Here is a 17,164-nt window from a genome sequence, read left to right on the forward strand (position 1 = left end):
TTTGATGTGATATCAAGTAGCAGTTGATTTCAGTTATGCAACCATCTACTACAAACATGAGCATCTTGCCATACACAAACTCAGCTTTTACATGTAAAGTGCATATCAATCGTGAGGTATATTGATGAAGCTGCATAGTGAACTTTATACAATGCCTGTTTTCTTTTAGCCCTGATACTTGGCATTTTTCTTACCTTCATGATCATCTGTTATTGCACAGTCCATTTAAAAATTAGAAAAATAGAATTAATTTACAGTGGCAAGCAGCTTAAAAACAGCATTTACGCAAGCAAAGAATACTTACTGAGAGGAAATATAACTATAGCGCTATAAAAAATATGTTAATAAAGGAAGACCAGTTGTGAAACCTCAAACGAATGTGACAAGCTGATGAACTGTATTTTTAGAGCAGTCTGAGTTTAGATTTGAAATTAGTTTCGTATGTGTTTATTTTCAGTGTAAAGGGTATTTTGGCAGCTCCTAATAAAACACATTTTACTGCAGCAGACAAAACTGTCCAGGGGCCTGGCTGTGGTATCTTCACATCGACTGCAGAAGGGGCATGAATGATAAAAAGAATAAAGAAAGTGTTCCAATGCACATATCTCACAAATCCTGAAGAATGTTGTGACTATCCTGCTAGTAAAATGGTTCACAACTGATACTCAGCTCACAACAGCAGTTTGTCAGGGCTTTATCTTTCATATATCAAAAATACTTCAAAACTTTTCATATTGCATATTTAATACAGACTATGAAAACAGACAAGTCAGTTTCACACTGATAAAATACTGAGAATTGGGGTTGCAGGTATGCAGAGAATATCTTTTAAACTTTAAGAAAAATAAAATCACAAAATAGTTTGTGCAACTAGCGACATTATATTTCTCCTTCTTACTTGGATGTAAAATAAAATAGGAATAAGTTCTTGAGACTTCCAATATTGCCAGCTGCTACAGAATCTAAGCACGTCTGGGTAAATTAGACCCACAGCATAGTTCTCTAGAGACTTCACGATCTTCAGGCTCCTTTTTCATGAAAATGCTTTGAAAGCCTGATGATTTTGAGAGCACTTCTCTTAATGAGTTTTTAAAACATCCCTGGTTTAAGTTAACTGGACCTTTATGTAGTCCAGGATGTTTAAACCAGGAAACACTCAATGCACGTAGTCTTTTCAGCTTTTCAAAGATTATAAAGCTGAGAATGAAATGTTACTTGTTCCTGCTGCTTTGCTGTGACAGTCTAATGGAGGATTAATTTTTGTGTTAAGTTCTATCACATCTCTGACAAAATCATCGTTTCCTATGAAGTCTCCAGCAATGATGTTAATACATTCTTTTTGTGCTCCTGGATACTGCTGCCTCACCCAGATTTTCAAGCATGGAAGACTTCGGAGTGTCATATCCTTCAGTGATCCGAATGGGTGTAAAAGAATATATCTTAAATTTTCAGTAAGGTTAATGCCCGCAACAAAGAATTTTTCTGAAACAAAAATCAAAAGGTGACACATTAAATATTCCTTTGAGGAGAACAGAAACCGCTCAGCATTGCATTAACTCCCGATCTCGTTCCGCTGGGAATCATTAAAATGCTAACTTAAGATTGTTTCATAGACCTAGAACTGTTTCAGCGGGCTGCCTTCCTTTGTTGCTGCTGTATGCCACACCAAACAGTTAACGAAAACCCAGCTCATTCCTTGAACCATCCCAGTTTAGCTAAACCCATCTCAAGTGTTTGTTGCAGGCTCAATGTTCCTCACCCACCAGTCTTCCTCTGTAAGGTGTGTTTCCACAAGGGCTGCTTCCAGATGGTTACACTTCCCACGTGACACATGGGAGCACACAGTGCATCTACATAAGCATTTTTCTTTGGATCGGGGGTATGTTTCTGAAGCAGTTCTCCCCTTCATCATCCCTTGGTTCTTTTCCACGTGATCACACAAGTGAAAGAGCTGCTGCAGTTACCAACCCTATGTATGTAGGTGCACACGTTTACATCACCAGGTGAGATGACACGAATGTTGCACTCCCTCGTGGGTGGGCGAGAGCACTCAGCAATGTCGGAGTGTCTAGAGCATGCAGCATGCCCAACAGGGTGACATCCCTCACCTCTGTGAACTCCCAACCTACTATTTCTGTTTGTTTTGCACTGCCATATGTGCCTCTTGTTTCCTTTGAGCAGCTCCCGTACGTACCTGGTCGGCCCATCCGCTTCATGCGCTCCAGATACTGGATGAGAGCGTGAGTGGAAGTTCTGTTCCCCCACCAGTACGGGATGGCAGGCCACAGCTCGCAGTGCTTCACCACCTCCACATCTTCTTCGTACGAGACTATGACCTGGTAGCCCTGCTGCCACATGGTCCGCAGTGTCGGAACCACCTAGGGGAAATTATGTCCGGGTGGAAGTCAGTGGGAGCTCAGAGCCAACAAGAGCAGTGCTGCCAAAGTTCAAATACCAAAACGTGAAATCACCGAGACAGCGAGGCTCAAATTTGGTTCAAACAGTTCACCCTACAGCCAGGTGGAGCACTGGATGGATTACAAGCTGGAAACGTGTTGCAAGAGGAAGACATAGCCCATTCTGTAAAAGGAGCAACAAGGAACGCAAAGCCCTACACCCTAGGAAAACAGATGCAGAGAAGCAGCAATAGTTTGGGCAGCTGTCCCCCAGAGACCCTAATTTCTCGCTGTAGCCTTTAATGAAAACCCGAGGGTTCCGACTCAGTAAGGCTAAAGGTAAGAAAGATGTTAATTCTGATTTCTGTAAGGGGATTGTTTCAGAAAGTGGGATGCCCCAATCATCCTACATTGAGAGAAGGCAAGAGTTGAGTCAGAAACTGACTCAATGGCCCCCCATTTATTTATTTTTTGAAACCAACATTTTAACAGGCATCTTTTTTTTTTTTTTTAAGAACTTTGTTGGTTAAAAGCTGTGTCTGTTGTTTGTGAAGAGGAAATAGTGGCTTTAGGATGTTCCAATTAACTTCTTACTTAAAATAAAAAACGAAGTTGAAAAATTTTAATGCAAGTCTTTGAAGAGAGCCAGGGGTTGAATGAACATAGAAATCCCTCTTGGCTTCATCCACGAGAGAGTGAGCCCCAATTAGATCAGAAAATACTGCAAAATTAAGATACAAGCTACTCAAGAGCTACAAAATCTGCGGCTGACAGAAGCCTTTGCTTTACTACAGCTGCCTTTCTAAAGCACAAACCTTTTTTATTTTTTTTTTATTTAAAGGGGGTACCAGAGATGTATACATGAGCACAGGTGCTTATTTTGCAAACAAAGCAGAGATGAAACTGCAGATGTTTGACAAGGGATTTTTAAACCCTAATAATCCAGATCAAAGGAAGACACCTTGAATAGTTAAGGCAATTACAATTTTAAACACAATGTAATGTTGTCACACTGTGGCCTGTGCCAGTATTACATACAGACCTCTACTTAGAGCTTCATAAATGCTTTGACACTTACTTTTGTTCAACACCAGAGCTGCAGTCTTGAAAGACAGTAGATAGTAGGTGATTTTAAAGTAAGTGAGCAAGCACGAGGCTATTTGATGTTAATTCTGCATTTGTGATTCTGAAAAGCCCCACAGCTACCTAACCTGCAAAGGCATCAGCTGCAGAAATGGCAAGGTCCGCTGTGCTGGTAACAGAAGCCCTGGAAACGATCCTGCTTGAGGGAAATACTTGGCTTCTCCTGTCTCCATCGCCTGTCCTTCCTCCGTTTGGACACAGCTCAGAAACATTCTTCCGCCAGGTGAAGAAACCGAAATCTCAAAGCACCACCACCTTCCTTCAACAAACTATCAGCAACAACTTGTCCCTCTCCCAAGTAATAGTTTTTTTGTTTTGGTTTGGTTTTTTTGTTTGTTTGTTTTAGTTTTGGAGCTGACCATGTGCCTGAAAGTAAATTTGACTCTCTTCTCCTTTGTTGCTCTGCTCATCCATGACTTACACACTCAAGGTATTTTTGGAAACAATAAAACAGCGTCACTCAGGTCTTCAGTTATTCAGTGGAGGCCTGAATATTTAGAATCCCCTAATTTTGCTGAGAATTGTTCTATTTTAACTCTGCCATGCAAAATGCTTTGAAATGGTAATAGTCAGCCCTTACTGACACACCAGCTTCAAAGGATTAATTCGAATCGCAAACAGGGTCATCATTATCCTGCACCCCTCACATCTCCAGAGAAAACCCTCTGTTCCTGTGCACCTTTGAAATGTTAATTGTTTAACTGCTAAAAGCTCCCACACCTTGTAAAAAAAGGGAAAGCTAAAAATTTCAACTTATAAAATGTAAGCCTACAAGTAATTTCTGATTATTAAATTTAAAGCCTTTCTGGAAGTTTGGGTGACTGAAAGCTGTTAGGCTGGTTGGAAGATTAGCTCCAGCTCAAGACCAGGAAAGAAAATCTAGGCCACCAGCGCGGCTCCTGTCTGACAGCAGCTGGTGGTGCCAGCACGTTCTCAAGGAGTGGACAAGGCTGTGTCGCACAGAAACCTTGCTAACAACTTATATCTTGAGGGCAGCTGTAGCAGAGAAGTCCCAGTTCAGAGAAGGCTGATCTATCCCCTCCTCCTCGCTTGGCACCTCTGCTCAGCAAAGGCAGGTGCCAAGTCCTGAGCCTGGATGCGCTAACCCCACACCAGGACGGACTGCGGGCAAAAAGCTTTGCAGAAAGCCACCTGGAGGCCCTGACGGACACCAAGCTGATCGTGAGCCAGCAATGTGTCCTTATGACAAAGGTCAACTGCACTCAAGGACAGGCTGAGAGCTGGTTCAGCCCGAAGACGACTACGGACAGGTCTTACTGCTGCCTGCAAGTACCTAACGGGTGGGTGTAGGGAAAGCAGAGCCAGCCACTCCTCAGAGCTGAATGGCAAAAGGATGGAAGTCATCAGACAGAAGTTGCTGTAAAAGGAATTTTACTTAGCTATGAGGAGAACAGGTTTACTGTGAGAGTGGTCAAACACTGGATCAAGCTGCCCAGAAAGGTTGTGGAATCTCCATCCTCAGAGATATTCAAGACTGGACAGGATATGGCCCAATGCAACTTGGAAGTTGGCCCAGTTTGCCTGCTGGGGTTGGACTAGATGACATAGAGGTCTCTTCCAACCGAAACTGTATGATTTTTATGCTATGTATAGCATCAAAATAATTTTGAATTATTGCTATGAAAAGGTTCTGTAAGGTAATCTGAATCCCATCAGCTCAGAAGGCAGTCACCTCCACCTGAGACTGAAAGCCCTTGCCATAGTCAGGACTGTGTTTATAACAACCCTTCTACTAAAAAATCAGACAGAACAGTGGATGGCAGTTGTGTCCCTACAGTTGTGTCCCCTGCTGTTGTCCCACAACTCAACAGACGTGACAGTCCAGTTTAATTCCCTCCTCCATACTACAGGATGTAGGTTTGCTATATTGCCTCAGCTTTATTAGGTAAAGAGCTATTTCTGATGCGGCAATTTTTTCCTAGGTTAAAAATACGGCACAGTCAGAAAATACATGACAATTCTGAACCAAAGGCCTCACTGTAATATATCATCCTTTAAAAAAGGTGGAAAAGGTCTCATACTTACATTTCTGGGACACAGCTTACACTGGAAAATCTCTTTTATACAGGCAATAAGATGACAGTGAAGTTTCTTGTTTAATCCGTCAAAATTCCTGCAGGCTAAGATAACAACTTCCTGAGGATGAGTTTCCAGCCACTTTAACACTTCCCACAGAATATCCTGCAAGAGGCAGTCATGGCAAATCATTTATTTTACGCAGGGGAAAGGAAGTAAAACAAACAGAGCATTGACAGCCAAATAGAACCACAATCACTATAGTAAAAACCAGTGTAGGTTTTGGAGTATGGACATCTGACAGCCCACAAGGTGTTCCAGAGGGAAGCACCCCAGAAAAACCTTTCTGCAGGTCCGTGAGGGTTTGCTCTGGATGTGGGTCTAGCACACCAGACTTAGCAGCTTTATATTTTGATAACGCCCACGAACCTCCTACTTCTTAGAGGCAGGTTAGCAATAAACCCATCTTCCCATGCTTCTTTCAGGGCAAACACTGTGTTAGTGGCAAACTGGAAAACAGGGGAAAGCTCCCACCTGTTTGTTACAGGCAATGACACCTCTTGGAGACCCCATGTCATTAGCAGGGTGGGCAGGCACTACATCTAGCTGTCTGCTCGAGCACGCCAAACACCATGACACGAAGGGTGACAGACCTCCAATATTAAGCATAAAACCAAAGTTTAGGCTACAAACTAAAGCTGCATTTGCTGGGATCTGTTCAGCCAGGCGCAGATGAATGCACAGCCAGCTAAGAAAGGCGTAAACTGGTCCACAGTGAGAGAGCACATGCAAAAGAGTGACTCACGGCAGTATCTCCACAGTAGCTGACAGTAATTTGATCATGGGATCCAGACTCGAGTCTTTCTGTCTTTCAGGGAAATAGTTTTTCCTCAAAAAAAATGTTTCTGTGATTTCTGTTAGGCTTTTAATAAATTCTTCTTTTTAGTAACTTCTGTCCTTACCGGGGAAATGGGACAGCCCTAGGTAGCATCCTGGGACAACACAAGATAAACCCCAGAAACATCAGAACCCCAGAAACACTTGCTATGGGGCTAGGTGGTAGAGAGCAATGCACAGCAGTTCCAGATTGAAGGTAAGGAACTAACTGATGCTGAAATGTTCCAGCCCAGTAACCTGCCCTGCCAACTTTCTCTAGTTTGAAATCCTCGCGTTAGGAAAACAAACAACCTCTTCAGAAGATCTCAGGCCATCATTTTCAGACTGTGATGGCTCTTACAGAAAATAAGCAGCATTGTGAGTATAGCCATTCCGAAGGCAAGGCCAATACCTGTACAACAACAGTCGTGTATACCATGTGCACGAAGTACAGATTCATTGATGGATCGTTAGCTTTGTGGGCAATCCTAAAATCCAAGTATCTAACTCCGGCCTCAAGTTGCTCCGTCACAGTCAGTACCTGCAGGGTTAAACAGAAGACAAAGGTCCTGAGAGCCTGGAAGGGATTTGTTTCTTTAGATTAGATAACTGGAAGAGGTGTATCAAATTAGCCCTATGACATTTTTCACAGGTCTTTCATCTTTAAAATGCCTTATAGTAGGCACCAAGTCATAATTTGTATTATTTTACTGTCTGACAAGAGGCATCCTGATTTCCCTGCGGAATACGCTCCAGATACAGATTAGATTAGTTTCAGACCTCTGCATTTGTTGTGTTCTGAAAGTCAAAGATTCATTAACCTGTGCATAAATACACGATCTCTGTTCACAAGACTATTTGTATAGACAAAACTTGCAGGATCAGCACCTTAGAAATTCTGTATTTATTTTGTTAGATCAAAGACTTTACCACAGCTGTCTCTGCGGAGCTCACTCATCCTCAACAGAAGGAAAAGCAAAAATAGAAAAAAATACTAGCTATTGTTCTTTTTTTTAGGACAAAGTCTCTTAAAAAACGTTTGAATCAACTTGTAGAAGCCCTACAAAACAGAGGATCTCTTCTGTTTTAAATTTCTCTTGGAACTCTCCTACTGACTTTGAGGGCTAACTGGAACGTGATAAAGCTGAGTTTCTGGGGCAAAAAGTCCCAAATGGTACATCTCTTATCTATATCAAGACTCTTTCGTTAAGAAAATAGAATCAACTTAAATTAATACATTTAAATACTAATTTGTCTCAGTTCAACCTGCTTGTATGGACAACACTTTTAGGTCTCAGAAAAAATACTCTGCACTGATTTAGGCCTGAAAGGCTTCAGCAAAAGCTAGACCAATGCAAGGTGTTGTGCCCGATTAACCACATCGGTAGCATTAGCGCCAGGACAGAGCTTAGACACATGGCAGGATGTTCACCCTGCCTGGCTTTAGCGATCCGACTCTCTGCTCCTAGGAGGGGAGTTTTATCTCCCCGGGCCACGCCTGAGCTGCAGGGCTGGGGAGCAGCCCCGTATGCCCTGGGGTGCAGGTAGTGGGGTGGCGCCGACCACAGGATCTTCCAGCAGCAACCTCCACGCCTGCTTGGTCTCCTCCAGGCTGGAGAAGCTGAGGGAGAGACCCAGGGGTCACTGGAGATGTTGAAGTATATGGTTGTAGGTTATGTATAACCTTGGTGGCCAGAAAGAGCACCAGACTAAGCTGCTCTGAACTGCCCCTTGAAGAAACTTCTTTCTTTCCACTGGCTGCATGGGAAAACTAGAGAGATGAGGCTCCTTGATTCATCACCTGGATTTGGATACTCAATTAGACACCATGAATACTGCCCCCAGGGCAAAATGTAAGAGGAGGCCTTGTTGAGTGATGCTGCCCAGTGCTGCAGCCTCACACCAAACATCCAGGGCACAATGGAGATCACACACCCAGCGTCAGCCACAGTGCAGCAAAGACCTGGGCACCCAGGCTGACACGCAGCACAGCCTGGGCTCAAGCCAGGCATCACTGAGGCATTGGGCCATCCAGGAACACGTGGGCCCTACGGTCGGTAGGACTCCTTGATCTGGGTGCTCCAGATACCAACGGGTGGAGTCACCTCCCTGCAGGGACAGCTGGGCACTGCGGCACGTTTCCGATCAGCGCCGGGCCGCTTCCCGCTCAGCAAGCTGGGCTCAGGCCAGAAAATGAGTGCAACGATGTGTGGAGCTTGTCTCCCTCCTCCTGGGTCACCTCATCACCCAGCGGCCGACAGGGCAGGAGCTTTCTGAACCTGACATGGACTTAAGTCACAAAGCAAAAGGGCAGCTCGAGAACAGGCGCTGCGATGAGTGAGTTGCCTCTGCACATCAATCGGTCGCTGCTGTGCAATATGCGGTAAGCCGGAGTGTCCACGACTCCCGTGTGCCAGGGCTGCTCAAACACAGCACAAGGAGCCTACGCATAATCATTGCCATTTATCAATTATTCAGTTTTAATTCACTAATAATGAACTGCTCCTTCAAAAAGAACAAAAGTGAAAGGGTTTCTGGTGCCTCTTTGATGGCAGCAAAATCTGTTCTTTAGAAAAATCTTCAAAAGCTCTAACTTAAATTATGATTCCCAATTTTGTCTTTAACGGGCATTTGTGAGGAACAGCAAGAGATAACTGCTACCTCAAAATGTAGTCATTTTGAAAAATGAACTAAACCTTATGTGAGGTGTCACACCCTCATTCTCTTAATCTTTAATGGTAAAAGTTCCCTTAGACAATACTTTTGTCTTCGCTGCTCGCTGAAATATTTACACAATAAAGCAAGGGAAAACTACAGACACCTCACACAACAGTGACAGTAAAAACAAAGGTATTACCTTCTGAACAAAGTGCAAGAAAAGAAAAACCCTTTTACTAACTCCCTTTGATAACAGTTATATTAAATGTTAATGATAACAACAATAAACACGCCAAAAAGAAGATGGGTTTCTAGTAACAAGCGGTCAGTTTTAAGCAACATCTTTGTGAACCCTCCCTGCCTAAGCTGAATGATTTTTCCCCACAAAGAAGATCTGGTATGTACAGCACAGGTATTTCATGAGAGCACAGATCTCTAGGCTGCAAGCTGTTGCTGGATGGGAGAACATGACCACGCTCAGCACAGCAGCACATACTTGATTTGTTCAGGCCTGGGAGTGTTGGACAACACTTACCTGTGTTATAGACCACTTCATAATGATAGGGCGTACAATGCAGGGCATAAGTTTATTCAAAAGCTCCACCAGCTTCGATTCGTTGCCACTAACGGCCGAGTTTTTATCCAAGCAGTACGTCATAGTGTCATGACTCCCTGTAGAATTCAAAGGGAAATGTTAAATGAATGTCATTTCTTATTACTCAAACGCCACGATACACAGTTATATCGCAGGCACACACCTGACACACCACCTCATTTCCAAAACATACATGTATATTGCCTGACAGCCCATGTAGGTATGGTCAGAAGGTGGGCTCTTCTACAGAGATCACCCACCTGACATTGTTAGCACGAAATCCTCATGAAGGGGGGCACTGAGACTTGTCAATATTTTTCCTTGAAGCAATTCTTTTCCTTGAATCTATTTGGAATCTGTCCTGATTTCAGACTTGTTCAGGATTTCACGCCCAAGCCCATCACCTTTGCCCAGGAAAATATACAGAACCATGCCTGAAAGCTGAAATTAATTTTCTTACACTTTTGACTGGACCAACTCCTAACTTGGCACTTCAAGCATTTATACCTTAAATATCTGGTAAGAATGCCTCCCTGAACAAAACACGGGTGCTTGAAGGTTTCAGAGACGAATCCAATCTAAGTTTGCATGTGTTAAATGGGCAGGATCCACCTTTTGTGGACTTCAAAATTACCTCTTTCCAGCACAGGGAATTATAAGCTACGTATCAGAGCCAAGTACAGCCTGTCCAAATGTTTGACTTCCAAGAAATGTTAAGCCTGACACATCTCTTGCATCATATTCAGATGAACCTCTATGTCTGTTTTCTCCAGTACAGGCAGCCAGTGATTCTGCTAGCTTTTTCTGTTCCATTATTTCTTCTAATTTTGTAAAACATCAATAAGCTAACAACTCCCTGAAGTGATTTGCTGGGATCTTTACAGAGTACCTGCAAGGAATTTGCATATCATTTTGGTTTTTAAGTCTTCTGTCAAAGTGTTCACTGATGCTAGGAGCTTCTAGCATCAGGTGGCATCTTGATGGCTTCTTGAAAGGGCAGTCTTACTGGTGCCAGTGGCAGTACTTCTAGTAGCCCAAGGAAAAGGACAGGGTTGTATTTGAAATACAGAAAAATATTTAACGTGGTCAGAAATAGTTTAATGTCTCACTCTATTTTTCACCTTTAAAATCTGCTTTCTGCCTGTGTTTTCCTGCTTTAAACACCCAAGCTAAGATTACTGCAGATGGAAGTTTGACAATGAGGGCATTCAAAGAAGTTTGCCTTAAAAGATGTAGGAGTCAAACCACTAAATCCACATGGACCAAATCCAAGTTTGAGAGAAGGGAGCAGGATTCCACCCACGGGTGTTGCATCTGCTGGTGCCAACCAGCCTGCGGATAATAACCTTTCATTTAGGAGTCCTCTTGTGATGTCAGTGAGTTACACTGATAAAAGGAAGATGGCATATCCATGACGCAACAAATACAGTGCAAAGATAGTGAGCTAGCAAAAAAAAACAGGCAGTTTTGGAGCTTGAAACAGCATCCCCCTGCAGCACCGTGGTGACCCTGGTACAGCACAGCACCAGTTTCTGAAAGTTGCCTCTGTCTCCTTGTCATGACTTCAGAACACATTTTCTCAAGTTTCTTGCATGCCTTGTCTTCTTTATCTGAGACAAGCCCAGCCATCCCACTCTGGAAAGCCCTTGGCTTATGACACCTTTACCATGTCCTAAGGACCAGACAGACAGGCCTAGCTTCTGTGAGGAGGTCAATAAGCTTCCATTTCCTAATTGAGTTTCCCCCAGACGTTGCTCCCTCTGACAACCTGCCAGAGCTGTCTTGACCTGGTTGGTCTTAATTTGTTTTGTTCTGACCTGGGCTAGACGAGTTTTGTAGGTCAGCTGGAGAAGCAACAAAACCTCCAAGCTACATTTCCTGTGGTGCTCAGTAAAATTGTACAATGCTGGCCGAAACGGACTCAGAATCACAGAATATCCTGAGTTGGAAGGGACCCACGAGGATCATCAATTCCAACTTCTTGCTCCACAGAGGACCTCCCAAAGATCAAACCACGTCTTAAGAGTGTTGTCCAAATGCTTCTTGAACTCCAGCAGGCTTGGTGCCGTGACCTCGACCCTGGGGAGCCTGTCCCAGTGCCTGACCACCCCCTCGGTGAAGACCCTTTTCCTAACACCCAGCCTGAACAGACCCTGTCACAGCTTCATGTCATTCTTCAGCCGTTCTTTTCTGCCTGCCTGCTCTCCATGTGGACATGCTCATGAGAACAGCAAACATTCACAAGAATGCCAACGTCACTGTTAGGAGAACAGCCAGGAAGTCAAAAGCACACATCAGCAGGTTCTCAGCTTTCAACCAAGGAACACCACTGTGAAAGCTCTTTAGAAATAACACTGTTCCTTCTCATTGAAAACCACGGAGCATGATACTGGCTTTTGGAACATTTTTTTTCAAGAGGAATAGAAGATAAAAAGAGAACGTGACCTTTCTTCTGTCATAAGATAGCTACTTATTTTCTTATCTTGTTGATTAAAAGAGAAATCTAGGTTTTCTTTATAATATCTGAGTACTCTTATATAGACTTTATCCAAAACAGAGAGGTGTGCTTGTTTTGGTGTTAACACCACTTTAAATTTCACATCCAAGAAATCACCATGAAGTAGCTTTCTGCTTTTCACTTTTAATCATACTCCGCTATTCCATGAGGGGTAGAAGAGCTCCACCGCAGTTCTCAGTTCCTCCCAGGGCTCTGCTCACTGAAGACAAGTCTCGATTTTCCCCACTGTCTCTAAGTATGGCTTTGCTAAGTTAACCCAGGATTCTGTAACCTACATAAAACACGCATCTATACGCGGTGCTGCTTTCCACCCAAACTGTCACATCTGAAGGTGTGAGAGAAAACGTGGGCTGGACTGTCCTTTAGCACCATTTTCACTGTGGAGGCAAAGTGCTCAAGAGCTAACAGTCCTCCGGTGCCTTCCCACAGGCCAGTGAAAACAAGTTCTCCTGTCATTTCTTTAGGCAGAATGAGAAAAAAAAAATCCATTCAAGGCAGCAGAGAGAACCAGCAATAAGACCCCAAAAATGCTAATGAAAATCAGGTCTGGATGCAGTAAGAATGAGGACTCCAACTATAATGGTATTTACCCTTAACAGCATAAATCTAGTTTTCAGAAACAGGGACCAGTAGCTATGTAGTAAAGTCTTTCTCTACATTAATGAAAACAAATGCATTTATTCCAAGTCCCCATCCGTTCATACCTTCCCAGCCTCTTTTAAACAGTGCAAAGAAACAATAAGGTGAAGTGTTCTTTCCTTTTTGGAGCCATTTTAGTAAGAAACAAAAGGTAATGACATACTACAAACAAAGCCACCATGGTCAAGGTGAGCAAATGCTCAGATTATTAACACTGATCTGACGAGATGATGCATAATCATCTTGTGCATCTTGATGCAAAAGAAGTCACATTCTTCCCTTTCCTCAAGAGATCATTTTTTCCCTCCCCTCTAAGAAACCCCCCAAAATACACACACAAAATATTCACATACATGCACCCATCACACAAACACTCCCCCAAGCCCTTCTCCCACACACTGACCCAAATAATAAATATTGCCATCCTGAAATGGAACAAACAGGATGTTCCGGTGCTCGAATGACGTGCCAATAAAGCATCACAGGACAAAAGTTAATCTTTACCTGGAAGAGATAAGTTATAGAGGGGAATATCCCAGAGCTTTTCAGGTAATTTTGACATCCATTGACCATTTTCGTGGCACACATGAACGGAGGTTTGCAAAGGGCCTTCCATTAGTACCTGTTCTAGAATGTCGTAAGGTGTCCTGGGAGGAAAAAAAGAAGAAGATAACTAAATTATTCCATACACTATGGCTGAGTTAATGCCATTGGACCTGTGCAGAATGTATTTATACATGCTATAAAACATCAACCCTTCTCTCAAGTTGCAGCGGCAAAATGTCAAGAGCCCCACGGGCACAGAATACACTGCTCCTGTTTATATTGTCTTCCCACATAATGCCAAAGAGACGTTCCAGCTCCGAGCTTGCAAAGTGACCAATTGAAGGAAGAACAGAGCCAAGACAAATATGTGCAGCTTTGTTGGCGTGGAGAAATGATTATCTATGTTGGCTATTGCAACTACCACAGCAGGCTTCCAGAGCGAAACAATGTCTGTTCCCAAATCCTTGGCAGCCCCCAGGAGCATGATGGCAGGACCATGCAGGGACTGGGTCTGCAGGCCCCTTGAGAGCACAAAGCTTCGATCCAGCCACCGCAGCAATGCCTCTGCCAGACACGGGATTTTCGCATCACACTGGCCTCTGGGGGTCAGAGGAAAACCTCCATCTTCTTACACTCCATTTTAACAAGATCTCTTGATGTCTGTCCTTATCTCTACTACTGAGCCTGTGACCACTAGTACTTCAGTTGGTCAGACCTTCCCAAAAGCTACTCTGGAAGCGTTCTTCTTGGATAAATCTCTCTGTGATCTTCTGGAAAATTTGCAACAATCTATCAGGAGTGTCAGTAGCTGAAGCTCAGGTGAGAAATCATGGTCATCACTAGGGCCTGCTAGAGTTATGCTGTTCATTTGTCGCTTTATTTTCTCCCAAACAACACAGAAGTTGAGGATGAGATCCTCTATCCTCTTGCTGCATCTCTGCACGTTCATTCCCAAGGTTGCTTCTCCCCAAAACATTCTTTTGGTTGTTCTGGGAGGTGGCTGGTTCTTCAGGATTTACAAGTGAGCCGTACTATTTATATGAAGAACGTGCAGTTTCCTTAAACATGGTGCAATACATTTTTTTGACAGTCACATGAGGTCATCTGAAAGGTAACGTTAGGAATGGTTTTCCTATGCTTCACACACACACCACCCATAGCAGATACAATCAGCTTTTACATCTGCTGATGCACGATGCACGTAGCATCGCTCGTCCAACCTGCCTGGCTGCGCGTTTGGTGTGGCTTTGACTCGGTCTAATTGAGTACTTCCACCCCAGTTAAGATAAGGATGGGATACCGTCGACCAAGGGAAGTGCCCAGCTGCCGCAGCCCAGTGACAGTACAGTGATACTGCCCACGTGTCCTAGGGTTTTCCGCCTGGCGAAGAGCGGCTGCCTCAGAGGTTATCCAGACACACGCACAAGGCCCTTGCGTAAGCAGGTTTGAACCTGCTCCCTTTGTCTGCTTGCTAAAAAAAGAGCAGGTATTTGATGGGCTTGGTGCAAAGGCCAGCAGAAAAACTCCCATTGGTTTATTTTTAAAAACGTGCAGATCTTCTTGTCATGGATGAGCAAATGGTCTCTACATGCCACATCTGGAATGAAGTTGAAACCTCAGCAAGATCACCTCAGACATCTTCCAACTCTGCCATGTAACATGCCAGCCCTCTGCCTCCTGCAGACCCCTTGCTCCAACAGTGGAGGTTTCCTGCAGATCTCGTCCCCTTCTGCTGCATTTTGTGGTTCCTCTGACCGCACACCACTGCTCTCACAGGGCTGCCCTGCTCCTTTGCACAAGCGATGCTCCCAGGCCGCTCCGGAGCTGTACCCACTGCCACCCTCTCCACCTCCAGGCATTTTCACTGTCAAACTTGGGCTGACACAGGCACAGCCCCACGGCCCTTCACCAGCTGCAGATTTGCTGCACAGGGGGGTTTCACCAGGAAGGCAGCAGGGGTGGTCGGGTAGTGAGAAGCCACCAAGCTGGGAGTCCTTGCTGACAGACCAATTCTCTCCTCCTCCTTCTGTCCAGGCTTGGTTTTCTGCTGACCCTTCAAGGACACAGCTCATTAGAGGCCAGAAATTAAGTTACCCCTGCTGACAAAGATTTGGGTTTCTGCCACATCCGTCCCTCTCAGGGACAGGCAGTGACCTCTCAGCTGGTGCAGTGCAAGCTGCAGTCGCTGCCCTGACCCTGGTGGGGCAAGACACTCCACGAGGAGCATCCTGCTGGGCCTGGGGAAGCCAGCAGTGACAGAAACAGTGAGACTGAGCCATGCTGTGGTCCTGCCAATCGAATCCCACACTAAAGCAATCACACCAGGCTCTGGACTGAGCCCCTGCACAGCACAGCCCCTCGGTGCTCACCCCACGCTCGGCTCGTACCTTGTGTCAGAGGCAGCATGTCCTTTAGGGAGAAACCTCGGCTAGCCTGCAGGAATGAAATCACAACCGTTAGCTACCACTTTTCAGAAGTAAATCTCAAAGTTTATTCCCCCGTACCGTGTCTTCATTCCCACCTTCCAGCCTGACGGCAGTGCCACCCTACGCACGGCGCTGCCCTGACTAACTGCCCCTGCTCCCACACAGCCGGTGCCTGCTTTCCAACCCGTCCCCGGACAGTCTCAGCGCAGAATAATGACATTTTAAACAAAACGAGCCCTAAGGAACGGAAACTCACCGGGGGGGCAGCGACCACCGCCCTGACAAAACCCAACCCCCTGCGGCAGCCTGCCCAGAAGGGAACTGCCGCCACGGCAAGTCCGGGAAACATCTGAACGCCAACCGCGCCAGCGCGGAGCGAGCTCCCGAGCAGGAGGGCGAAGTAAATTAAAAATTAATAATAACGTAAAAAACCCGAGAAGCGGAGCGGTCCCTGAGAAGCGCTCCCCGCGGCGTTTCGGCGCTGCCCCTGCCGGCAGCCGTGCCCCCGGCCCGCAGCGGTTCCCCCCGCGCCCCCTCACCTCCTCGCCGCCATCTCGCTCCCCCGGGGCCCGCCCGGGCTCCCCGGCACGGCCGCGGGCACAGCCGGGGCCGGGCGGGGCCGAGGCCGGGGCCGGGGCCGGGGCCGGGGTTGGAGCCGGGGCAGGCCCCGGGCAGGTGGCTGAGGAGCGGGAGGAGCCCGCGGCCGGCTGGGGGTGGAAAGGAGCGGCGGGGAGGGAGTGGCGGGCCTCCAGCCGCGTTAAAACCCGAAAAAAAAAAAAATAATAAAAACTCTTAAAAATATAGTAGTGGTACCTTAGGTGCCTGCTTTTACGCCGCTTTCTCACAGAGTTTCTGTTCTTCAGTTTCTTCTCCTCATCTTGCCAGTCTCGCATCCGTGTGGATATTTGGAAGTGCACCCGTATTTATGACGGCTCCCTGCAGAAATCCAGTCAAGCGCCTCGAAAAGCTTTCCTGTGGAAGCAGGCAGGCGGTAAAGCAGGGAGGGAGTGCCCTACAGAGGCAAACACGCAAATCTCCGGTGCGGTTTCGGAAGCTGGGTGCCCGCAGGGCTGCTCTTCCCCCCGCAGGGCAGCATTCCTAGTGGGTCACCTGCAGTGGGACTCCGGGATCACACCGCGGCCAAGGGAAAATTCAGGCTGCTACCGTGTCGTGCTTCTTCATGCAAGGGCGTATCTTCCAGATAGCCCTTCTTCAGTATCTCAGCTTTGCAGAGCAAAAAGGAAGAACCATGTTCCTGCACAGAACGAAACTTGGCAGGGGTGGCAGAGGGCAGAGCTGGTCACCATCCAGCTGCCGAGCCGCTTCCCTT

The 17,164-nt window shown here is 45.7% G+C and overlaps 1 protein-coding gene across 1 annotated transcript; it reads right to left on the bottom strand.

Moving 5' to 3' along the window:
• Positions 1 to 890: 890 nt before the first annotated feature.
• Positions 891 to 15,936, bottom strand: PLCXD1 (phosphatidylinositol specific phospholipase C X domain containing 1). Its single transcript, XM_035314859.1, has 7 exons — positions 15,796 to 15,936; positions 13,367 to 13,509; positions 9,646 to 9,782; positions 6,865 to 6,993; positions 5,586 to 5,741; positions 2,195 to 2,378; positions 891 to 1,482 (listed from the first exon to the last, which is right to left on the bottom strand). Exons 2-7 carry the CDS (start codon positions 13,476 to 13,478, stop codon positions 1,190 to 1,192), a joined length of 1,011 nt encoding a protein of 336 aa, XP_035170750.1. The 5' UTR covers positions 13,479 to 13,509; positions 15,796 to 15,936; the 3' UTR covers positions 891 to 1,189.
• Between the last annotated feature and the right edge of the window lie 1,228 nt (positions 15,937 to 17,164).

The sequence above is a fragment of the Oxyura jamaicensis genome, chromosome 1, assembly GCF_011077185.1.
Source record: "Oxyura jamaicensis isolate SHBP4307 breed ruddy duck chromosome 1, BPBGC_Ojam_1.0, whole genome shotgun sequence".
Lineage (NCBI taxonomy): Eukaryota > Metazoa > Chordata > Aves > Anseriformes > Anatidae > Oxyura > Oxyura jamaicensis.